The sequence below is a fragment of the Nomascus leucogenys genome, chromosome 22a (assembly GCF_006542625.1).
Source record: "Nomascus leucogenys isolate Asia chromosome 22a, Asia_NLE_v1, whole genome shotgun sequence".
NCBI lineage: Eukaryota > Metazoa > Chordata > Mammalia > Primates > Hylobatidae > Nomascus > Nomascus leucogenys.
Genome location: NC_044402.1, coordinates 9,326,314 through 9,347,687, shown reverse-complemented (window position 1 = coordinate 9,347,687; position 21,374 = coordinate 9,326,314). Strand labels below are relative to the sequence as shown.

At 38.9% G+C, this 21,374-nt stretch overlaps 1 protein-coding gene across 3 annotated transcripts in view; it reads left to right on the top strand.

Annotated features, from left to right (window-relative positions):
- The window catches only part of PAPOLA (poly(A) polymerase alpha), a 65,913-nt gene that overhangs the window by 3,311 nt on the left and 41,228 nt on the right, over positions 1-21,374 (top strand). For all 3 annotated transcript variants that reach the window (XM_030802355.1, XM_030802357.1, XM_030802356.1), the window contains exons 2-4: positions 14,171-14,344; positions 15,145-15,211; positions 19,552-19,633. In XM_030802355.1, the coding sequence (XP_030658215.1) occupies positions 14,171-14,344; positions 15,145-15,211; positions 19,552-19,633 (323 nt within the window). The remainder of the gene's footprint in view (positions 1-14,170; positions 14,345-15,144; positions 15,212-19,551; positions 19,634-21,374) is intronic.

Sequence of the window (21,374 nt, the reverse complement as noted above, 5' to 3'; positions counted from 1 at the left end):
CTGGGGAGGGGGACCACTGAGATCTTTCAGAGGGTACATAATTTTCAAACTATTTTCATGTTATTGAGATGTTTTGTCTTTCAACATTTGTACTTATAGTGCAAAAGCAGTGGTGGGAAATGCTGTATCCATCATAGGAACAATCAAGGCAGAGAACCGGTATTGTATATAGTCATTTCCTTCCTTCCTCCCTTGCTTGCTTCCTTCCTTGCTTCCTTCCATTCTTGACAGAATCTTGCTCTGTCGCCAGGCTGGAATGCAGTGAAGCGATCTCGGCTCACTGCAACCTCCGCCTCCCGGGTTCAAGCGATTCTCCTGCCTCAGCCTTCCAAGTACCTGGGACTACAGGTGTACGCCACCACGCTCAGCTAATTTTTGTATTTTTAGTAGAGACGAGGTTTCACTCGATTTCCTGACCTCGTGATCTGCCCACCACGGCCTCCCAAAGTGCTGGGATTACAGGCGTGAGCCACCGCGCCCGGCCGTCCTTTTATTTCTTAAAGACTGCACACTCAGTCTAAAAAGCTTTTGATGAAACAGTAAAAGGAGGTTAATTTTATTAAATCTTGACACTGTCTTTTTAATGTACTGTGACCACGGAAAGTACTTGTGAAGCTTTATACTGGGGAGTAGAATGGTGGTTTTGAGGAGCACTTGTATGTTGATTTGTGAGCTAAACTAGTGTTTTCATGGAGCTCCATTTTTATCTGAAAGAACAAGTGATGAACTGTGGGTATTCATATTTGAGTATTTAGGAGACTTACATGAGAATAAAGCAAGTCTGTCACTTCAAGGTAAACAACTGACTATTCCTGGCCAGTGAAAAATTTGAGCTTTCTTTTTTTTTTTGTCTTTTTTGAGACGGAGTCTCGCTCTGTCATGCAGGCTGGAGTGCAGTGGCGTGATCTCAGCTCACTGCAACTTCCACCTCCCAGGTTCAAGCAATTATCCTGCCTCAACCTCCCAAGTAGCTGGGATTACAGGCGCCCACCACCACGCCCAGCTAATTTTGTGTATTTTTTAGTAGAGACAGGGTTTTGCCATGTTGGCCAGGCTGGTCTTGAACTCCTGACGCCAGGTGATCCACCCGCCTCGGCCTCCCAAAGTGCTGGGATTACAGGTGTGAGCCACCGCGGCTGGCCAAAATTTGAGCTTTCAAGCAAAATATAGAATTTTAGAAAGCTTGCTTTTCCATCATGAGTTTGACAGTTTTTCCCAATACTTAAAAGATGTTTCTGCTGACATTGGTGGTAATATTAATGCATATAGTTTTAATGCTGTATAATGTGTGCTTAAAAAAAGAATGTTTTTTAATATTTGGTAGACCTGTATAATTCAGTGAACCCATATTTTCCAAATGACCATTTGTGATGTAATAAAATCATATGTGCATTCAAGGGTACATTCAGAGTGCAAGGTAAACCAGATTTTAATGCAACAGAGTACCGAGGGTTTATTAATAGGGTTTTAACTTCATATTGTAACTAATCTTTGCAAAACTGCCTCTTGTGGAGTTCTGGTGTCGTAACAAAGAAGACTACTCATAATTAATTGAAAAGACTAAATACTCCTCTTTTCCAGTTACAATGTTGCTCCCAGCACTATGGGAGGCTGAGGTGGGAGGATTGTTTGAGCTTATAAGTTCAAGACCAGCCTGGGTGACATAGCCGTCTCCACAAAACAAAAAGAAACAGTTATAATGTTGGTTTGATGCCAGGTTTTCTTCATATGCTTCAACTAGAACAATTTATTGCAACAGATTGAATGCAGAAGCAGCTATGAGAATCCAGCCATCTTTGGTTTAGCCAGAATTAAAGAGATTTACAGAAATGCAAAAGCATGCCATTCTTACTAAATTTTTTGTTTTGGAAAATAGTTTTTTAAAGCTGTGTTAACATGTAATGAGTTTCTTGTTATTTAAATGAATAAATACTTTAAAAGTTCTTCATTTATAATTTCCAATGCAGTGGATATTGGTAAGCATAATGCATGTCAGTAAGAGCTCTTTGGAGTGCTCAATACATTTTAAGAGTTGTAAAGGGGTCCTGAGACCAAAATGTTTGAAAACTTGAGAAATCCTGCCTGAGAACAGCTGCCCCAAGATGAAGTAGACTTTTCAGTGGTGGTATGAGCTGCCCATGCAGCACCTCTGGTGTTTTTTTGTTTTTTGTTTTTTGTTTTTGAGATGGAGTCTTGCTCTGTTGCCCAGGCTGGAGTGTAGTGGTGCTAGCTCGGCTCACTGCAACCCCTGCATCCCAGGTTCAAGTGATTCTCCTGCCTCAGCCTACCGAGTAGCTGGGATTACAGGCCCATGCCACCACATCAGGCTAATTTTTGTATTTTTAGTAGAGACAGAGTTTCCCGGATTGACCAGGTTGGTCTCGAACTCCTGACCTCAGGTGATCTGCCTGCCTTGGCCTCCCAAAGTGCTGGGATTACAGGCCCACCATGCCTGGCCTCTGGTGGTTTTCTGAACACTGTCTGGTGGTTTTCTGAACACTGCACCCCACCCCACCCCAACTGTCTGTGATTTAAATAAAATTTTGTTGTTGTTGTCAGTGAAAAACAATGTAGTAGATAACCTTTAGGAAAGATAACAGAACTATGAGAGATTTTGATTCTCAGATTTTAAAATTTGGAGTTTTTGTAGTGAATTGCTGCTTAATAAACGTTGATTATAGTTTTGAGATGTGGTGTTTTACCTTAAACATGTTTTCAGTCCATATTTTTTGGTAGAGAAGTTGGAAGGCAAGGTATTGGAGTTGAGTAAATTTATGAGCCTACTCAGTTCCTATCCCTGATTGTTTTCCTCACCTTCTTAAGGCAGACGCCAGTTCTGGCCTGATAACAACTTTAAAAAGGTTTTGGCTCATCAGAACATTCTGTTCCTGGATAACTAAGTGAACTTTAGGTTAACATTACAATTAAATTTCATCTTCAGTTTTATCTAGGCAAGTTTATAAAGCTGCCTTCTTTCAGGTAAAATGAGACTATTTGGCTTCTTAGCTAGTTCTCATTTTGGGAGAGTGTGTGTGTCTCTTTTATTCTGTATGTTCAGGGTTCTAATTACCTAGCAGCTTTTAAATAATTGGACATTGCCAGTTTATGATTTACAAAGCAGCAACATTATAGGAGGTAATTGGTTCCCCTAAAAGTTGGTTAAAGTTGAGGCTCAAAAGAATACCTGACCAAGGTCGTAAAGGTACTAAATTGTAGACTGGGGCTTAAATCAGCTCTGGATTCCATGTTCCATTCTCATTCCAGTACACTGTACCGTCTCCTGTGGACACTGTAGGGAACCATGTGTGGTTAGCTCAGTTGGAGTCTTTATTTATTTTTGAGACAGGGTCTCACTGTTGCCCAGGCTGGAATGCAGTGGTGCAATCATGGGTCACTGCAGGCTTGACCTCCCAGGCTCAAGGGATCCTCCCACCTCAGCCTCCCGAGTATCTAGGACTACAGGCACGCACCACCATACGTGGCTAATTTTTGTATTTTTTATTGTGACAGGGTATTGCCACGTTGCCCAGGCTGCTCTCAAACTCCTAGGCTCAAGCAATCCTGCCTTGGCCTCCCAAAATGCTGAGATTACAGGTGGCTCATGCCACCAGGCCTGGCCAGTTGGAATCTCTGTATAGTTTCAAGTAGAATTAATTTTCAGGCTCAATTTTTTTGTGTGTATAACATTTAAGTCTCAAAGTATTTACATAAAAAATATATACAAAAGTATATAAACAAAAGTAACATATAGTGTATACTTGTAGTATACACAGAATGTAACATACTATAGAACCTGAGATCTTGTGCATTGCTTAATGATTGGATATATTCTGAAAAAATGTGTTAGGTGATTTTATTGTGGGAACAGTGTACTTAACACAAACCTAAATTGTATAGCCTGCTATGCACCTAGGCTGTATGATATGGCCTATTGCTCCTAGGCTATAAACCTGTGCAGCATGTTACTGTACTGAATACTGTAGGCAGTTGTAACACATTAGGAAGCATTTGTGTATCTAAATGTATGTAAACACAAAAGGAATAGTGAAAATACGGTATCACGCTGTTATGGGACCACTGTTGTATGTGTGGTCTGTCATTGACTGAAAAATGCTGTTATGTGGCACACGACTACTTTCAGTGGCTTTATTTGTGTATATATTCTTATTTAAAGCCATGCACAGATTTGCCACTTACAGACGCCGCTTTGTGGCCAGTACCTTTTGTGGGAGTTGCCTTTTTTTGTTTTTTAAATCTTTGGATTGTATGTAGGCCTGCTGAACTGTATAGCAATCTCATTTGTGGAAACTTAAGGATTTGGGAAAGAAAAAATAAAGGCATTCTGTTAGATTTCTTTCTTCCTCTTTTGTTACAGAATTATTTTTCGAATTTGTATTCCCTCTATATTTTGTCCAGAAATTGGCTTCTTGGATTTTACGGCAGTTTTTTGTAATTTTGAGGTTGATCAAGAATAGTGTTTCTGTCATTTTGATCATTAGAAACATTTAAATTGCATTTCCTGAAATTAGTGTCTGTAATACTATGACTTACTATAATTTTGACTATTTTCTGATACATTTTCACACTCTTTCGTACTTTTTCAGGTCCTGTTTCATACTTTATTAAATTTACATTTCTTTCATTTTCAAGTTGTACTTGGCAAGTTGATGTAGGAGTGCACAATTTGGCTTTTTTTTTTTTTTTAAGTTTCTCCTAGCCATATGAGAGAGAGGGGGACACACACACACACACACACACACACACACACACACACAAATACATGCGCTTGTGCGCAAAGGGGCAGTTGGAAGTACCCTTAGGAAGTGAGGAAAAATAACTTGGCCATTGTAGTAACTGAATAGCAAGTACCCTTTCTCTGCATAAGCAACCTTGAATTTTCAGTTTGGCCTTGGGCTTTATCATACATGCTTTATTCCCCTTGAGCATAAACAAACTATTACATCATCTTTGAGCCTCTGCTACTGCTTTACTAAATATTGGCTGGATGGCCCACCTGCAGTACGTTTTTAAGAACATAGTGGGATCTAAATATTTTTAGTACCACTTACACAGAACACCTTACGGTGGGCCAGTTAACCGTTGTTTTAATTTCTTAGCAAATACGTTATTTTGGCGATATTCTTGCCTCTAAGCTACTATCATATGCTGTATGCCTTGTGAAAAAGGAGATTGTATTATTTTGGCTAAGAATTAATATTTAATGCACATTGAGATACTTTAGAGAGATCCCTTGTATCTTCTGTTCATGTCCTTTGAATGAGCACATTAAGGTTAAGACCTTTAAACAGCAAATTCTACTGTGGTGAATTGTTACTTTAAATAAGTTACTGTAGTTTATCTAATTGATTCCAAAGAAGAAGATTTAGCAAGTTTGGCTTTCAGTTTTAACTCTGTCATGCAGATAATAAAGCGTTTTCTGTTAAGTAGTAGCTATAAATTGGGGCAGTTGACACTGTTAATATCATGGGCCACAACTTGTTCCAAATGCCTAATATCACTAGGTGGGGATTAATCAGTAGTGCCTGATGAGTTTTGTATAAATTGAGACACAGGCGGGCTGTGGTGGCTCATGCCCGTAATCCCAGCACTTTGGGAGGTCAAGGTGGGAGGATTCCTTGAGCCCAGGAGTTCGACACCAGCCTGGGCAACGTAGTGAGACCCTGACTCTATTAAAAAAAATTAAATTAAGATGCAAAGTACTTAAACATTAACTATTTAAGGAAAACACCAATGGAAATATGATTTTCTGTCCTTTTGTGTGTTAGTAGTCATCTGCCTAGATTACGCCTCTCCCTTCCGATCATTTACTGTGTACACCTTAACCTTCTGGCATAATCATGATTTTATCTTTGTTTCTTTAATGGTTTTTTCCCCAAGCTTCTACTTTGCACTTGTTGTTTAAGGATCTGAATCCCAGACTAAATTTGAGATTGTCATTGAAAACAGAGACTACCTTAAGCATCTTTATATTTCTGATTTTATTTAGCATTGTCTTTTATGCATATTTAGGAATTTGGTACATTTCAACCTAATAAATACTGTACTTTCTGACAAAAGGTAGATGAGAAAAAAGTGCTTTTAGGAAAATTGAGTTGATGTTTAATAACCTTGGCCGCCCTAGCAGCTTCCTGGAGCAATAAATAAAGCAGTATTTGCTTCGGATTTACTATTTCTAGCCAGAGTATTGCACTAAAAAGCTATTTAAAAAATCTTGGTTTATTTCACAAAATAGTGTTTTAATTAGCATAAACTGAGTTTTAACTAATAACCAAAAGCTAATTATTGTTTTAATTTGAGGATTTGTTTGGTGCCCCTTGCTGCCATTTTAGGGGGTGATTTTAACCTCCTTGCTATAACTATTCTAATTTAATGGTGAACAGTAGAATTAGTTAACTTTCAACTTTTGCAAGATTATTAATATCTACTTCAGATAATTTAACATATTGAAACAAGTTTATAAAATATAAGGTAAAATTTTACAGTCTCAATTCCGCTTGGTCGTGTTTCTATGAATGTGTTGTAGACATACAAATAGTTAAAAAAAAAAACTGGGTGTCATGGTGCATGCCTGTAATCTGAGCTGTGAGGGAGGATCGCCTGAGCTCAAGAGTTTAGATCAGCCTGAGCAACAGAACAAGACCCCATCTCTAAAATAAATTAAAAAAAAAATCTTTGTCTATATGACTACATATTGTAAATGAGGTACAGAGGTGCCTCAGTATAGAGATGATTATTATAGGCTATGAAATCAGCTATCTGGGTTCATATTCTGGTCCAGTAAACTTAGTCAAGCCTTCTTTCTTAGTTTAATAGTAAGAGTTGTTAGAAAAAAATTGGGAATAATGTAAAGTGCTTGACTTAATATGTGGGATATGTTGAAATTTCAGTGGATGGCAGCTATGATCATAATTCTATTCTGCCACTTTTTTTCCTCCTGATACACATGCTGCTACACGTACTATCTCATTGCTTTATTTTGGCATAGTTTTAAGTTGTAAGCATGTACTGTAATTAACCAGTTCTTTTTTGATGGATATTTAGGTGGTTTCCAGTTTTACTTCATTGCATACTCTGCTCATTGAACAACCTTGAATACCTTTCTGTGTTAGTTCTATGAGAAAGGTTCAAATTCCAGAACCTATGAGATCAAGAGAGTTAATTTACAAGTGAATGAACTAAGTACCAAAGAAGCTCCCTTTTTAGAGGATAGCCCTGGGATAGACGCTGCTCATTTCAAGCTTATTTCTGTTGTGCCGGAATTCAGGTCCCTATTTTGGTCTGTCTTCCAGTCTTTGCACCCATACTCTAGCAGTGGCTGGAAATGTATATATTTTTTATTTGTTTTTTGCTTTTTTTGGGGATGGAGTCTTGCTTGTTGCTCAGGCTGGATTGCAGTGGTGTGATCACGGATCACTACAGCCTCAGCTTCCTGGGCTCAAGAGATCCTCTTGCCTCAGCCTTCTGAGTGGCTGGGACTACAGGTGCATGCCACTGCAGCTGGCTAATTTTTAAACTTTTTGTACAGATGGGGTCTTTCTATGTTGCCCAGGCTGGTCTCAAACTCCTGGGCTCAAGGGATCCTCCTACCTCAGCCTCCCAAAGTGATGGGATTACAGGTCTGAGCCACTGCACCAGGCCTGGGGATTTAGCTTTTTATGTAATATTTTATATTTTAAAAATGTGTGATTAAAGAGAATATGTCTTCCAACTTCAGGGCTTTCAGTTTGACCCTTCTGTCCTAGTATTTCTGTAATAAATAGATCGCTGGAGATAAAGTTGCTAGACAAACTTTTAAAATTGGTATGTGCATTTTTAATTTTGATAAATATCAGATTGCTTTTTAAAATGATGTAACAAGTTTGCTTTCATCGTGATGAAAAAGGGCTCGTTTTTTTTTTTTACACCATTGCCAGCGTTGGAGGTTTTTTGTCTTTCATTCTTACCACATATATTAAGTTTTGTTTTTCATTAATCTGGTTGTCTTAATTTGCTTCCCTGATATGCAGTGAAACTTAAAATTGATTGAAGAGTTCTTTATGTATTCAGACTGTTGCTGTTTTGGCATAAGTTGCATGTATTTTCTCCTTTTATCATTTGCTTTAACTTTCCTTATGTGCTATATTGTTATTATATAAAAGTTGGAATATTTTGATATAAGTAAACCTGTTCTTATGGCTTTTGCGTTCCGTGTCTTGCTTGACTAAGGCTCTGAAAATGTTTTTTGTTTTCTTTTAGTGCCTTTATGCTTTTTAAATATTTTTGAAATAGCATCTGGGTTTTAGATTTTACTTTGGACAGTCAAAGCCATTTGAGTATTTCATAATTGTCTTCACTGACTTAAAATGGTTATCAGTATATGTCCAAAGATGGTCATGCTTTGCCTGTTTGAATGTATGACCATTAAACTCCAGTTAACAAATCATAGGAACTTGCACTATTTGCATTAGATAGCTTTTTTTTTTTTTTTTTTTTTTTGAGACTGAGTCCCGCTCTGTCGCCCAGGCTGGAGTGCAGGGATCTCGGCTCACTGCAAGCTCCACCTCCCAGGTTCATGCCATGCCATTCTCCTGCCTCAGCCTCGCAAGTAGCTATGACTACAGGCGACTGCCACCACGCCCGGCTAATTTTTTTGTGGTATGTTTAGTAGAGACGGGGTTTCACTGTGTCAGCCAGGATGGTCTCGATCTCCTGACCTCGTGATCTGCCTGCCTTGGCCTCCCAAAGTGCTGGGATTACAGGCATGAGCCACCATGCCCAGCCTATTTGCATTTCATTTCTAACTACTGTACTAAGGTGGTTCTTGATAGTTGAGATTGTATATATTAGTTAAGTTGAATGTCTAACCTTTTGAACAAATATCCGGCCAAAATAAACAGCCAACAGTCAACAAAAATGTCACTATTCTTTCTAAGTTCCTAAATATTTATCCTAATTAGAGTCATCTTGACAGCCCTGCATGGGGAAAGGAAAGACCTGTTTCTCAGCTTTGGTCTAAAAACTTTCGTATTTGGAAACTGCTCTTTAGTGTTATGTGTTGTAGTTGTAAAATTCCTAGTTTGTTATCCAAAGTAATGAAGAGATACAATAAATTCTAAGGTAAATCCACAGAGATGCAACTTACCAAGAATAATATAACTAGTGGCAGAAATGAAACCAGAGTAATACGACGAGTAGCAGAAGTGAAATCAGGCCTGCTTTCTTCCTTTTTTATCAGATTGTTTTTGAGTTGAGACCAGACTTTGTAGTCTGCCTTGAATGCCGTTACCAGAAGTTACAGTTTTTTAGTATAGAGTTATATTTTAGGAAGACATACTTAGTAGTAGTATGCATGGTGGAACCATGTGACAAAGGAGTAGAAGGAAAGGAGTTGGGACCAAGATTGCCAAGAATCAGAACTAGAATAATTGAAAAGGAATTGTTATATAGAATGTTAAAATTAAAATAATTAAAAGGCACGTGTTCTATGTGAACTTTGCCTTGATGAGAATAATTTAAATATTATAAAGAAAACTCCTCGAATGGCGTGAACCCAGGAGGCTGAGCTTGCAGTGAGCTGAGATCGTGCCACTGCACTCCAACCTGGGGGACACAGCGAGACTCCGTCTCAAAAAAAAAGAAAACTCCTCATATTCTAAGGAGAGAAGAGTTCTGAAAATTCTTTATACATTGCCTTGAACCTGTAAGAAAAGGTGTGTTTGTAGGGGAGGAGTGTTTGGCTGTCTTTTGTGGTTTTGAGAGGGGGCAGAATTCATATATGTACTATTATACGTAGGTATGTATTTATGTGTAACTCTGATGCAGAAAGGATGAAGACTTTTAAGAATGCTTTAGTCATAATATTAAAAACTGGCAAGATGTTTGCATTAGACGTGGATGAAAAGGAAGAATAAGGATAGATACACAATGGAGCAAAAAATTAGGTTACTAAAAATAGTTCTTAAGGAAATACAGTAATTTTTGTATTTTTATAGAGTAGAGAGCTTGCTAGATCTGGCTGCCAGTTGCACTTTAAGAATTCAGGCAATACCCTGAAGGTAAATATTAATTATGTTGGTGAGATGAAAATGGACCCTTGCTCAAGCAAAGCACAGTGTTCTTGTTATTAAAAACCAGGAAGACATTTTAAGGAATCACAAATACTGCAGCTATATGTCTGGTTTGTATTTTTCCTTTCTGTGTTACGTAAATTGTAGGAGTTTATTTTTCAAAGTAGAATAGTGTCTGAAGAAAACTAAATACTGGTAAAAATGTTTCTAGAATGGGCAGATGTCTAGTGCGTTCAAGAATGGGAGGAGGAACTTTGCATTCTTGGGATTGGTAGCTGTCTGGTGTGTGGTTCCAGGAGAGTGTCAGTGCATATGTAAGGCAGAAGAATTCTTAATCTTTGGAGGTTTATGTTCCAGATTGCCCAATATTGGAGTATATAGTTTTGTTTTGCTAGAAAGAGAACAGCAACAAAAAGATTCCTTTAATTGTTTTATCACTCTACTTAATTTCTAATGTTAAATGGAAAATCTTCACTTCCATTTAAACTGTTGCAATGTTTAATGTTTCTACTTTGGACGTTTTGGACGTTTGAAACATCTGGGAGCCTGGAATTCTTAGTCTAGCTCCTTAAGCTCATGCTGAGCCATTTTTATTGGAGACACAAGTATCTTATAAATTTCAAGAGTATGCATTTGTTTCTTTTTATTTGGTAGATCTATCTTAACATAGTTTTTCCTTTTCTTTTTTTCATTCCTTCCCTTTCCTTCCCCTCCCTCCCTCATTCTCTCCCTCTCTTCCTTCCTCCCTCCCTCCCTCCCTCCTGGGCTCCTATCTCAAACTCCTGGGCTCAAGCCATCCTCCTGCCTCAGCCTCCTGAGTAGCTAGGACTACGGGCATGTGCCACCAAGCCCAGCTAATTTTTATTTTTCGCAGAGATGAGTGTCTCGCTATGTTGCCCAGGCTGGTCTCAAATTCCTGACCTCAAGTGATTTTCCCCTGCTGTGCCTCCCTAAGCATTGGGATTATATGCATGAGCCATGGTGCCTGGCCCATATATGTTCTTTCTTGAATTAGATGGAACACATGTGGTTTTATCTTGACACAAAGTAATACTGAGGCGAGATGATGTGCCTACATTTGGAATAAAGTAAATAAAAATTTCCAGCTTGCGTCTGATTTATTTCCCCATCAAAATGTTAGTGTAATCAGTATTTTTTCAAATTAGGCTGAACAAGTCTTGTGCACATTTAGAAATCAGGGCCTGTATTCTAATGTTCTAGTGAGAAAGTTAAAGTAGACAGGAGCTTTCCAAGCGTTGTTTATTGTGACAAGGAAAGTCTAAAGATCTGAGTAAGAAAAAAATGGAAAGATTTAGGAATCTTACAGTGGATACTCTGTTTTTTTAATGATCCAAACTGAACTGGTAATGAATTTAATTCCTCGAGAATGGAAAAGAATGCAGAGAAACATACTACTTGCACAAAACAAAAATAGAGGTTTATTGCTTGAAGCTACAAAAGTATAATTTCAGCTTATACTTGACTTAAAAGCTCTCCTTGCTTGAACCAGATCCAGCCTAGACAAAATAAAGTTTTTAACACTTTTTCTGGCTTTACTCATGTTAAAATCATTTATAAAAGCATTCATAATCCCAGGATAATTGTGAAGGACTGTAGTTTATTCAGAAAAACTCATGAAGCAATGAATAACACAAGATAATACAGTTACGTTAGGATATGTGGTAAGCATACTTTGTATTGTGCACTTGAAAATTTAAGAGTAGATCTCAAGTTGCGTGCTCTTATGGCAGAAAACCAGAGTGGTACACAGGGAAACTTTTGGAGGTAATGGATGTGTTTATTACCTTGATTATGCTAATGGAACTACAAGCGTATGCATATGTCCAAACTCACCAAATTATATACATTAATTACGTTCAGTATTTTTGGTATGTCAATGATATCTCAATAAAACTGGGGGAAAAAAAACCTGTGTGTAATGACCAAGATATTATGAATTCAGTTACATTTCATGTGTATATTTTAACCTTAGGACATGCTACATACGATTGGAAAATAGAACATTTTTATTTTGTCTTCAGCGAATGCTTTTTTTTTTTTTTTTTTTTTTGAGTTGGAGTTTTGCTCTGTTGCCCAGGCTGGAGTGCAGTGGCACGATCTTGGCTTACCGCAACCTCCACTTCCCAGGTTAGAGCGATGCTCCTGCCTCAGCCTCCCGGTAGCTGAGATTATAGCATGCCACCATGCCTGGCTAATTTTTGTATTTTTATTAGAAATGGGTTTTTGCCTTATTGGTTTGGCTGGTCTTTGAACTCCTGGCCTCAAATCATCTGCCCTCCTCGGCCTCCCAAAATTTGCTGGGATTACAAGTGTGAGACACCATGCTTGGGCAAGTCTTCAGCAAATGCTTAATGCTGATGGGGATTAACATTATAGCTTCGAGTAGCTATGCAACTTAGATTAAAGGGGCAGGAGGAAACGATCTAATGTGAATTAATTTCTGCAAGAGATAAGTCTGATTCATATTTATTCAGTAGATGTTACTATAAAATCTGAATTAAAATTAAGACAGTATGTAACTAGACCAGGCAACAGTAAATAGATGACACACAGTCCAGCAGCTAATTAGTAACACGCAGTATGGGCTTCCTGGCATTCTTAGATCTTTGTTGATAACACAAGACAAATTACAGAACCGTCTAGCAGCCGCAGTATAGACCGGAACCCAGTGGATTTGTTCAGTAAATGTATCACAAGCCTTACTTGCATAGCATTCTTAGATTTAGCACTTTATTGCTTATGTAGATTATCACACTTTAACTTAAAGTAGAAATTGTATTTAGAACTTGGTAAAAAAGTAGCTGTGGTTGGGCATGGTGGCCCGTGCCTGTTATCCCAGCACTTTGGGAGGCCAAAGGGAGCGGATCACTTGAGCTCAGGAGTTTGAGAGCAGCCTGTCCAACATGGTGAAACCCTGTCTCTAGTAAAAATATAAAAATTAGCCGGGCATGGTGGCATGCACCTGTAGTCCCAGCTACTCAGGAGGCTGAGGCAGGAGAATTGGTGGAACCTGGAAGGCAGAGGTTGCAGTGAGCTGAGATCACACCACTGTACTCCAGCCTGGGTGACAGAGCGAGACTCCATCTCAAAAAATAAAAAGTAGTTGTGTGTGTGTGCAAAATATACTTTTTTTTTTTTTTTTTTTTGGTAGAGACAGGGTTTCAGCATGTTATCCAGGCTGGCCTCAACTCCTGGGCTCAAGCCATTCTCCCACTTCAGCCTCCTGAAGTGCTGGGATTACAGAGGCGAGCCACCACACTTGGCCTATAAACACTTAATTTCTTAAGGAATAGAATTTGGGAGAAATAACTGATCTAGATTTTGGGTCTTTCCTTATCGTGTACTTGGTTTTGTATGTTATTCAACTGTTAGTTTAAAATTATTGTGTTGACTTTTTAAAGTTAATTTAATGAAAAAAAATTTAAGAAAAAAGATCGAGTCAGATTTATTTCCTAAGCATTTAAAGCATGCTATGCCTTTTTACAAATTTGGAACTTAAAATGGATAAAATAGCTCTGTGTGTGTGTGTGTAAAATAAACCTTTTAGACTAGCATCATTATCGAAGTGTAAATCTCTTAAAAAGATCATTAACAAGCTTAGGGTGAATATAGTTCTTTCCCTTCAAATTTTGTTTAAGTTTATGCTATTTACTTCATTATCTATGAACTTCATTCATGGTGAGCCAGATGCCAGGTTTCATTTGGGGAATGTCTTATATTGGTAAAGTAGCATTTTTGTAGCGTGTTTATCAATGTTTAAGAAACAGATTTTGGCTTCTTTTCAAGAGGTGAAATTTCTCAGAAGTTTACTATATTCTGGATAGTGTTTTCTCTAGCAATGTATTTGGTCTGGATTTTAACTTAGGTGTTTAAGTAGTGGCAGAGTTAAAATCCTTGGGGCGGGATTTTCTCTTTTTGGTCACTTGCTTTTGGTCACTTTTTGACATAAAAATTTTGGGGATATTGCAGGGAACCAATCATGTTTAGAAATGTGTGTTACTAAATTAGTTTTTCTGGTCATACTGATTTGTTTCAAATTGTAGAATTCTTTTGGCAGTAATTTTATCCAATTTTATTTACAGTCCAGTTACAACACAGGGATCACAACAAACACAACCGCCACAGAAGCACTATGGCATTACTTCTCCTATCAGCTTAGCAGCCCCCAAGGAGACTGACTGCGTACTTACACAGAAACTAATTGAGACATTGAAACCCTTTGGGGTTTTTGAAGAGGAAGAGGAACTGCAGCGCAGGTAAATAGATATTCTATATTTTTTTAACTCGGAAATTTTTATTAGCGTTGACATAAACTAATTTTGAGGCATTCTCTACTTACTTAGAAGGCCAGGGTTATTTGCCCAGATCTATATATCTGTTTTGGAGAAGAGGGATACTTAAGAGAGAAACCTTTCTCTTTTTTTTTGAGACGGAGTCTTCCTCTTGTTGCCCAGGCTGGAGTGCAATGGTGCGATCTTGACTCACCACAGCCTCCGCCTCCTGGGTTCAAGCGATTCTCCTGCCTCAGCCTCTCGAGTAGCTGGGATTATAGGCACCCACCACCACGCACGGCTAATTTTTTGTATTTTTAGTAGAGATGGGGTTTCACCATGTTGGCCAGGCTGGTCTCGAACTCCTGACCTCCAGTGATCTGCCTGCCTTTGGCCTCCCAAAGTGTTGGGATTACAGGCGTGAGCCACCGTACCTGACTGAAAACTTTTATTTTCTACATAGAGTTCTCTTCCCTTAATTTTGATGTTATTTATTTATTTTTTTCTGAAGAATTTTGATTTTTTAATGCTTTTGCTTGTTATAGTACTGAATTGTCTGGAGAAAGAAGAATGCCTTACTCAGTGTAACAGTGCCTATATATATAGAGAGAGAGAAAGAGCGAGAGAGAGAGAGCGAGAGCGAGCGAGCGAGCGCACACTAACTACAATATACTGTGCTTCTCATCACTTAAAAACTCATAATTTAGGAAGAACGCCTATTTAAAACTAAGAAATTTAATCAGTAATGATCTGGAATACTTGATTGGTAATTGTTTTATCAACAGGATTTTAATTTTGGGAAAACTAAATAACCTGGTAAAAGAGTGGATACGAGAAATCAGTGAAAGTAAGGTAAGGCAACCTTTTTGTATATGAAATAATTCATCGTATATAGCCAACTAAACACAGCAAGTGTCTTATATAACCTGTTCTTATTTGAGTGGATTTAGAGTCTTTAATGTGGAGTCAATTTTAGACTATTGATAACAGATTTTACATTATTTTTCTAGTTAATTTGGAAGCAGGAAAAACTGAACTGAGTTAAGGGATTTTTAAAAATAAGTATAGTACTCTGTTTGGAACATTTGAAAACTGAAACTCAGTAATTGTAAACTACTTACACTCTTCACAGAAATAATGGATGTTTCTCCAAAAAGGTGCTTTAAACATATTTGAGAATCATCTAACCTTTTAAGAAATTCTGCCACAGTTTTTAAAAAAGATTTTCAGGTATTATTCAAACTGAATATTTATTTAGTTTTTTGTTTTTCTTTTTTGAGACAGGGTCTCGCTCTGTTATTCAAGCGGAGTGCAGTGACGCCATTATAGTGCACTGTAACCTGAAATTCCTGAGTTCAAGCAACCCTCCTGGCCTCAGCCTCCCAAGTAGCTAGGACTATAGGCATGTCCCTTCACACCTGGCCAATGGTATATGTGGGGTCTTGCTGTGTTGCCCAGACTGATCTCAAACTCCTGGCCTCAAGCAGTCCTCTCACCTTGGCCTCCCAAAGTGCTAGCGTTCCAGGCATGAGCCACTGCCTGGCCTATTTAGTTTTCTATAATAACGTTCTTTGGGTTTCCTTTTTTCCTTCTTTATTGAGACAGAGTCTCACTCTATCACCCAGGGTAGAGTGCAGTGGTGCCACGGCAACCGCCACCTCCCGGGTTCAAGTGATTCTCATGCCTCAGCCTCCTGAGTAGCTGGAATTACAGGCGGGCGCCACCATGCCCAACTATTGTTTTTATTTTTAGTAGGGACGGGGTTTCTCCATGTTGGCCACGCTGGTCTTGAGCTCCTGACCTCAAGTGATCCATCTTCCTTGGCCTCCCGAAGTGCTTGAGATTACAGGCGTGAGCCAGTGCAGCATCTAGCCTCTTCCTTCCTTCCTTCCTTCCTTCCTTCCTTCCTTCCTTCCTTCCTTTCTTTCTTAGCTTTCTTTCCTTTTTTTTTTTTGGAGACAGTCTCGCTCAGTTGCCCAGGCTGAAGTGCAGTGGCACGATCTTGGCTCGCTGCAACCTGTGCCTCCCGCGGCCAACTGATTCTCCTGCCTCAGCCCCTCAAGTAGCTGGGATTACAGGTGTGCGCCACCATACCCAGCTAATTTTGTATTTTAGTGGAGATGGGCTTTTGCCATGTTGACCAGCTGGTCTCAAACTTTTGGCCTCAAGTGATCTGCCCACCTTGGCCTTTCAAAGTGCTGGGATTACAGGCGTGAGGTACTGTTCCTGTCCTCTTTTTTTTGAGACAGGGTCTCCCTCTTGCCCAGACTGGAGTACAGTGGCATGATCTTAGATAACTGTATCCTCCATCTCCCGGGCTCAGGTGATCCTCCCACCCCAGCCTCCTGAGTAGCTGGGACTATAGGTGAGCACCACCAAGCCTGGCTAATTTTTTGTAGAGATGGCTTTTCACCATGTTGCCTAGGCTAGTCTTGAACTCCTGGGCTTAAGATATCTGCCTGCCTTGGCTTCCCAAAGTGCCAGGATTACAGGGGTGAGCCACTGCCCCGGCGCCTTTGAGTTTCTAACACTTCATTATGAATACTCATACATGCAACTCATAAATACATGGCTGGGCTTCTTCTGGTAGAGAACATGTATTTGTAGAGTTGTGTGTGGAGTTCATTTGACCCATTTAAAAAAAATAACATAAATAGTGGTAATTTTTCCAGGGTAGTACAAAATCCATGTTTAATCTATAATATAACTGAAAGGTTGAAAAGAGAACCAAGGGTAAAGGAAAAATTTCATAGAGCAGGGAGAGAGGGTATCAACTTAAAAGAAAAGTTGTAGTCTTTTGGTTTTAATCAAATTTATAGTACTGTTTACTTAAAGCAATGTATATGTATATTTCAAAATGCAAATTAAACCTAAGCAAATGTAGTATTCTAAATTGTGGACTTTACGTACCATATGTTTCTTATTGATTTTAGTTTCTGATAGAAAATAAGATTTTTTTTGGTTTGTTTGACATCTAATACTCTTGACTTAAAAATGAGAAAAAGATTTCGCAAGTGAAAATGTTTTTCCATGACCTGAATTAAGAAATCTTAATTTCTGGGTTACAATGATGATAATAGGTATAAACATACTAGTATCTAAAAATGTAGTTTATAATATACTAGTCACCAGCCAGGTATTTAAATAGAAATTAAAATTAATCAAAATTAAACATTCAGATTCTTGACTACACTAGCTACATTTCAAGCGCTCAACAGTGATGAGTGACAGTGACAGAATGTTTACATCCTTGCAGAAAGTACCATTGGAGTGTATTCTTCAAAAGATTGTTATTCTTAATAGAGAAGTCTGTGGACCAGTGTTTTAAGATAGTTTCTCCTTCACCTCCTTTGTAGGCTACTTCTGCACACATCTTGCTGGCTAATTTTAAATAACCAGGTCAGCGTTGCCATTGAGGTTTTAAAATATCTAAACATAGGAAGACAAAGGCTTTGCTTACTTTTAAGAAATACAACATTACAGCCGGGCGCAGTGGCTCACGCCTGTAATCCAACACTTTGGGAGGCCGAGGTGGGTTTATCACAAGGTCAGGAGTTTGAGACAAGCCTGACTAACATGGTGAAACCCTGTCTTTACTAAAAATGCAAAAATTAGCCGGGCGTGGTAGTGTGCACCTGTAATCACAGCTACTCAGGAGGCTGAGGCAGGATAATGGCTTGAACCCAGGAGGCAGAGGTTGCAGTGAGCCGAGATTGCGCCATTGCACTCCAGCCTGGGTGACAGAGCGAGAGTCCGTCTCAGAAAAAAAAAAATTACACCCATAACTTGTCTATTTTCTATAGCGATGGTTAAATATGCTCTTAAAAAACAAGAGTCTCTGACTCTTTAGAATTTGTCTTTAGGGTTTTTTTGGAGTATGAAATAACACTTCATTTTATGTCCTTTTTTTTTTGAGAGGAGGGGGGTGGTCTTTTACATGTTTTGGTACTGAATAGATACTTTATTATACTGAGGAGTTAGGTAAAAGGAAATATTGACTAAACACTTAATAAAATTGTTTTTGTTTGGACAGACCTTGTCATTCTTATGAGCAGGGCCATTGAATACTAAACTGTAAAGCTTGGGACTTTACACTAGTGCCAGGGCCAGGAAGGCAGTTTTTGAATGCTTTCTCCCTCTTCCTAATGACTCTACTCTTTCTGAGTAAGAAAAGTAAATTTAGTTGTTTCTAAATTACTTCACTAAAGCCTTTTGGAAATCTAAAAAACTAAGCAATTATTTACCAATATTGGCTTTCTCTTCTCTGCTCTGCTGTCCCTTTCCCCTTCCCCTTCCCTTCTTCCCCTCTTCCCCTTCTCTTTTTTTGAGACAGGGTCTGACTGTCACCCAGGCTAGAGTGCAGTGGCGTGATCATGGCTCATGTAGCCTCGACCTGTAGGACTCAAGCAATCCTCCCACCTTAGCCACCTGATTAGCTGGGACTATATGCGCACGCCACCATGCCCAGCTAATTTTTAAAACATTTTTTGTAGAGACGGGGTTTCACATGTTGCCGAAGCTGGTCTCAATCTGGGCTCAAGCAATTGGCCCGTCTCAGCCTCTCAAAGTGTTGGGATTATAGGTGTGAGCCACCACGCGTGGCTATTATTGGCTTTCAAGTCACTTGATATGATAAAAAAAACTCTAATATGCTGTGGGATATTTGGTAAAAATTGTTGAATATAATCTTTTTCTTTAAAGCAATCAGAATATGTTTTTATTATAACTCTAAATTGATGGTTCATTTTATATACAGCATCTTTGTCATGAATAAAGTCCCTGATTCTAACGTGCTCCTGTGGGATTACGTGATCTTCTCAATCACAGTCTTCTTTATAGCAATTTCGAGAAATATGGCAAGATTCTAACAATAAAGAATAAACTTCTTTAAAAGTTGAAAATTGAATTTCACATATGATTGATCTGAGGGGCTGGTATTTTTTATTACCAAATGTTTGTGTTGTAATTCTTTACAGCAAGCCTAAAATTATAAACTCATTTACAGATTAGGAAATTGAGGCAAACAAAATAAACATGAAATAATCTGGCCACAATTTTATAGACTTTGAATACCCTTTATATAAATTTACACTGTAATCTTTCTTGGATCCACTCCCCCACCCCAGTATAGTATCATTTGAATAGTTTCCCTTGTGCTCCACTGGCAAAATAACCATTTTTTGTTTCAACAGAATCTTCCACAATCTGTAATTGAAAATGTTGGAGGAAAAATTTTTACATTTGGATCTTACAGATTAGGAGTGCATACAAAAGGTAAGTATTATTTCATTTTTCTTAGAAAGGGACCCTTTAGTTCTTAAAAATTATGACTTACCCATCTCAGTTACTTGTGTATCATATAGCTTAGGCTTGCATGGAAGAGAGAGTGCTTTGAGGAGTCTAAATTTTTCAGTAAGAAAGATGTAAAATAATGCTGACTTCTATATTGCCACTGTCCAAAAGTATTATTAAGATTAAATAAAATTAGCTTAGTGTGGTGACTCATATCTGTAATCCCAGAACTTTGGAGGCCGAGGCAGGAGGATTGCTTGAGCCCAGGGAGGTCAAGGCTGTGATTGCATTGCTACACTTCAGCGTGGGTGACACAACAAGACCCTGTCTCAAGAAAAAAAAATTAAATTAAAAACTCAGAGTTTCAGTAGAGGTATCCACATTTTATATGTTCAGTAGCCATGTATGGCTAGTGGTTACTGCATTGGAAAGTACAGATACAGAGTAGTTTTTCCTTTGGAGAGCTCTTTTGTACAGTGCTGCTATCTACATATATATCATTTTCCCTCACCAGAAGACTATCACTCTGGAAATAAAAATGAATTCTAGCTTTAAAGAAAAGCTCAGCCGGGCACGGTGGCTCACGCTTGTAATCCCAGCACTTTGGGAGGCCAAGGCGGGCGGATCACGAGGTCAGGAGATCGAGACCATGGTGAAACCCCGTCTCTACTAAAAATACAAAAAAAAAAAATTAGCCGGGCGTGGTGGTGGGCGCCTGTAGTCCCAGCTACTCGGAGAGGCTGAGGCAGGAGAATGGCGTGAACCCGGGAGGCGGAGCTTGCAGTGTGCCGAGATTGCGCCACTGCACTCCAGCCTGGGCGACAGAGCGAGACTCCGTCTCAAAAAAAAAAAAGAAAAGCTCGTGGATGGCCCCCGCTATTACCTTTATAGACAAATTATAAAATATAGCTAAGCAAAAGCAAACCCCAAAAATGTGTATTCATAGCCAATGATAATCAGTTAATAGTTTATACTTGTAGTTATTTCCTCTATGCAAATAAATACACAATAAAAATGTTACCATGGCAAAGAACATTTATTGAGCTGCTTTTCTTTCACCGAGTACTGAAATCTTCATTATCTTATTTAGTTCTTCCAGTACTGTTATTCTCACATAACAAACAGGAGCCTGAGTAGTGGGACTAAAAGAGACAATAAAGCTTGAACAGTTTTTCTCAGCCTTCTACTGGTAGAGTAGGTACAACTCAGGCATCCTGAGGCTGTACTGTCTTCGGGTCTTGCTGTGTTGCACAGGCTGGATGCAGTGGCACAGTCTTGGCTTACTGCACCTTCCACCTGCTGGGCTCAAGTGATTTTCAGGCCTCAGCCACCTGAGTAGCTGGGACTACAGGCACATGCCACCATGCCTGGCTAATTTTTTTGTTTTATTTTGGTAGAGACAGGGTTTTCCTGTGTTGCCCAGGCTGGTCTCGAACTCCTGGGCTCAAGCCATCCACTTGCCTCGGCCTCCCAGAGTGCTGGGATTACAGGCATGAGCCACCACGCCCAGCTGAGGCTGTATTCTTTAACCATGAACTGTATCTGCCAGGATAGTGTTGTCTGTTTTCAAGTATCCTTCCCTCTCTCCATCTCCCATCACTCTGTCCCATTAGTACATTACTTTTGATATATCCTGTGTGCTGTACACCCTTCTTCCTGTTCTTGAATATTCTGTTATAATAAATAGCTTTCAGAGTCATACCTCAGCATCTTGTCTTTTAGG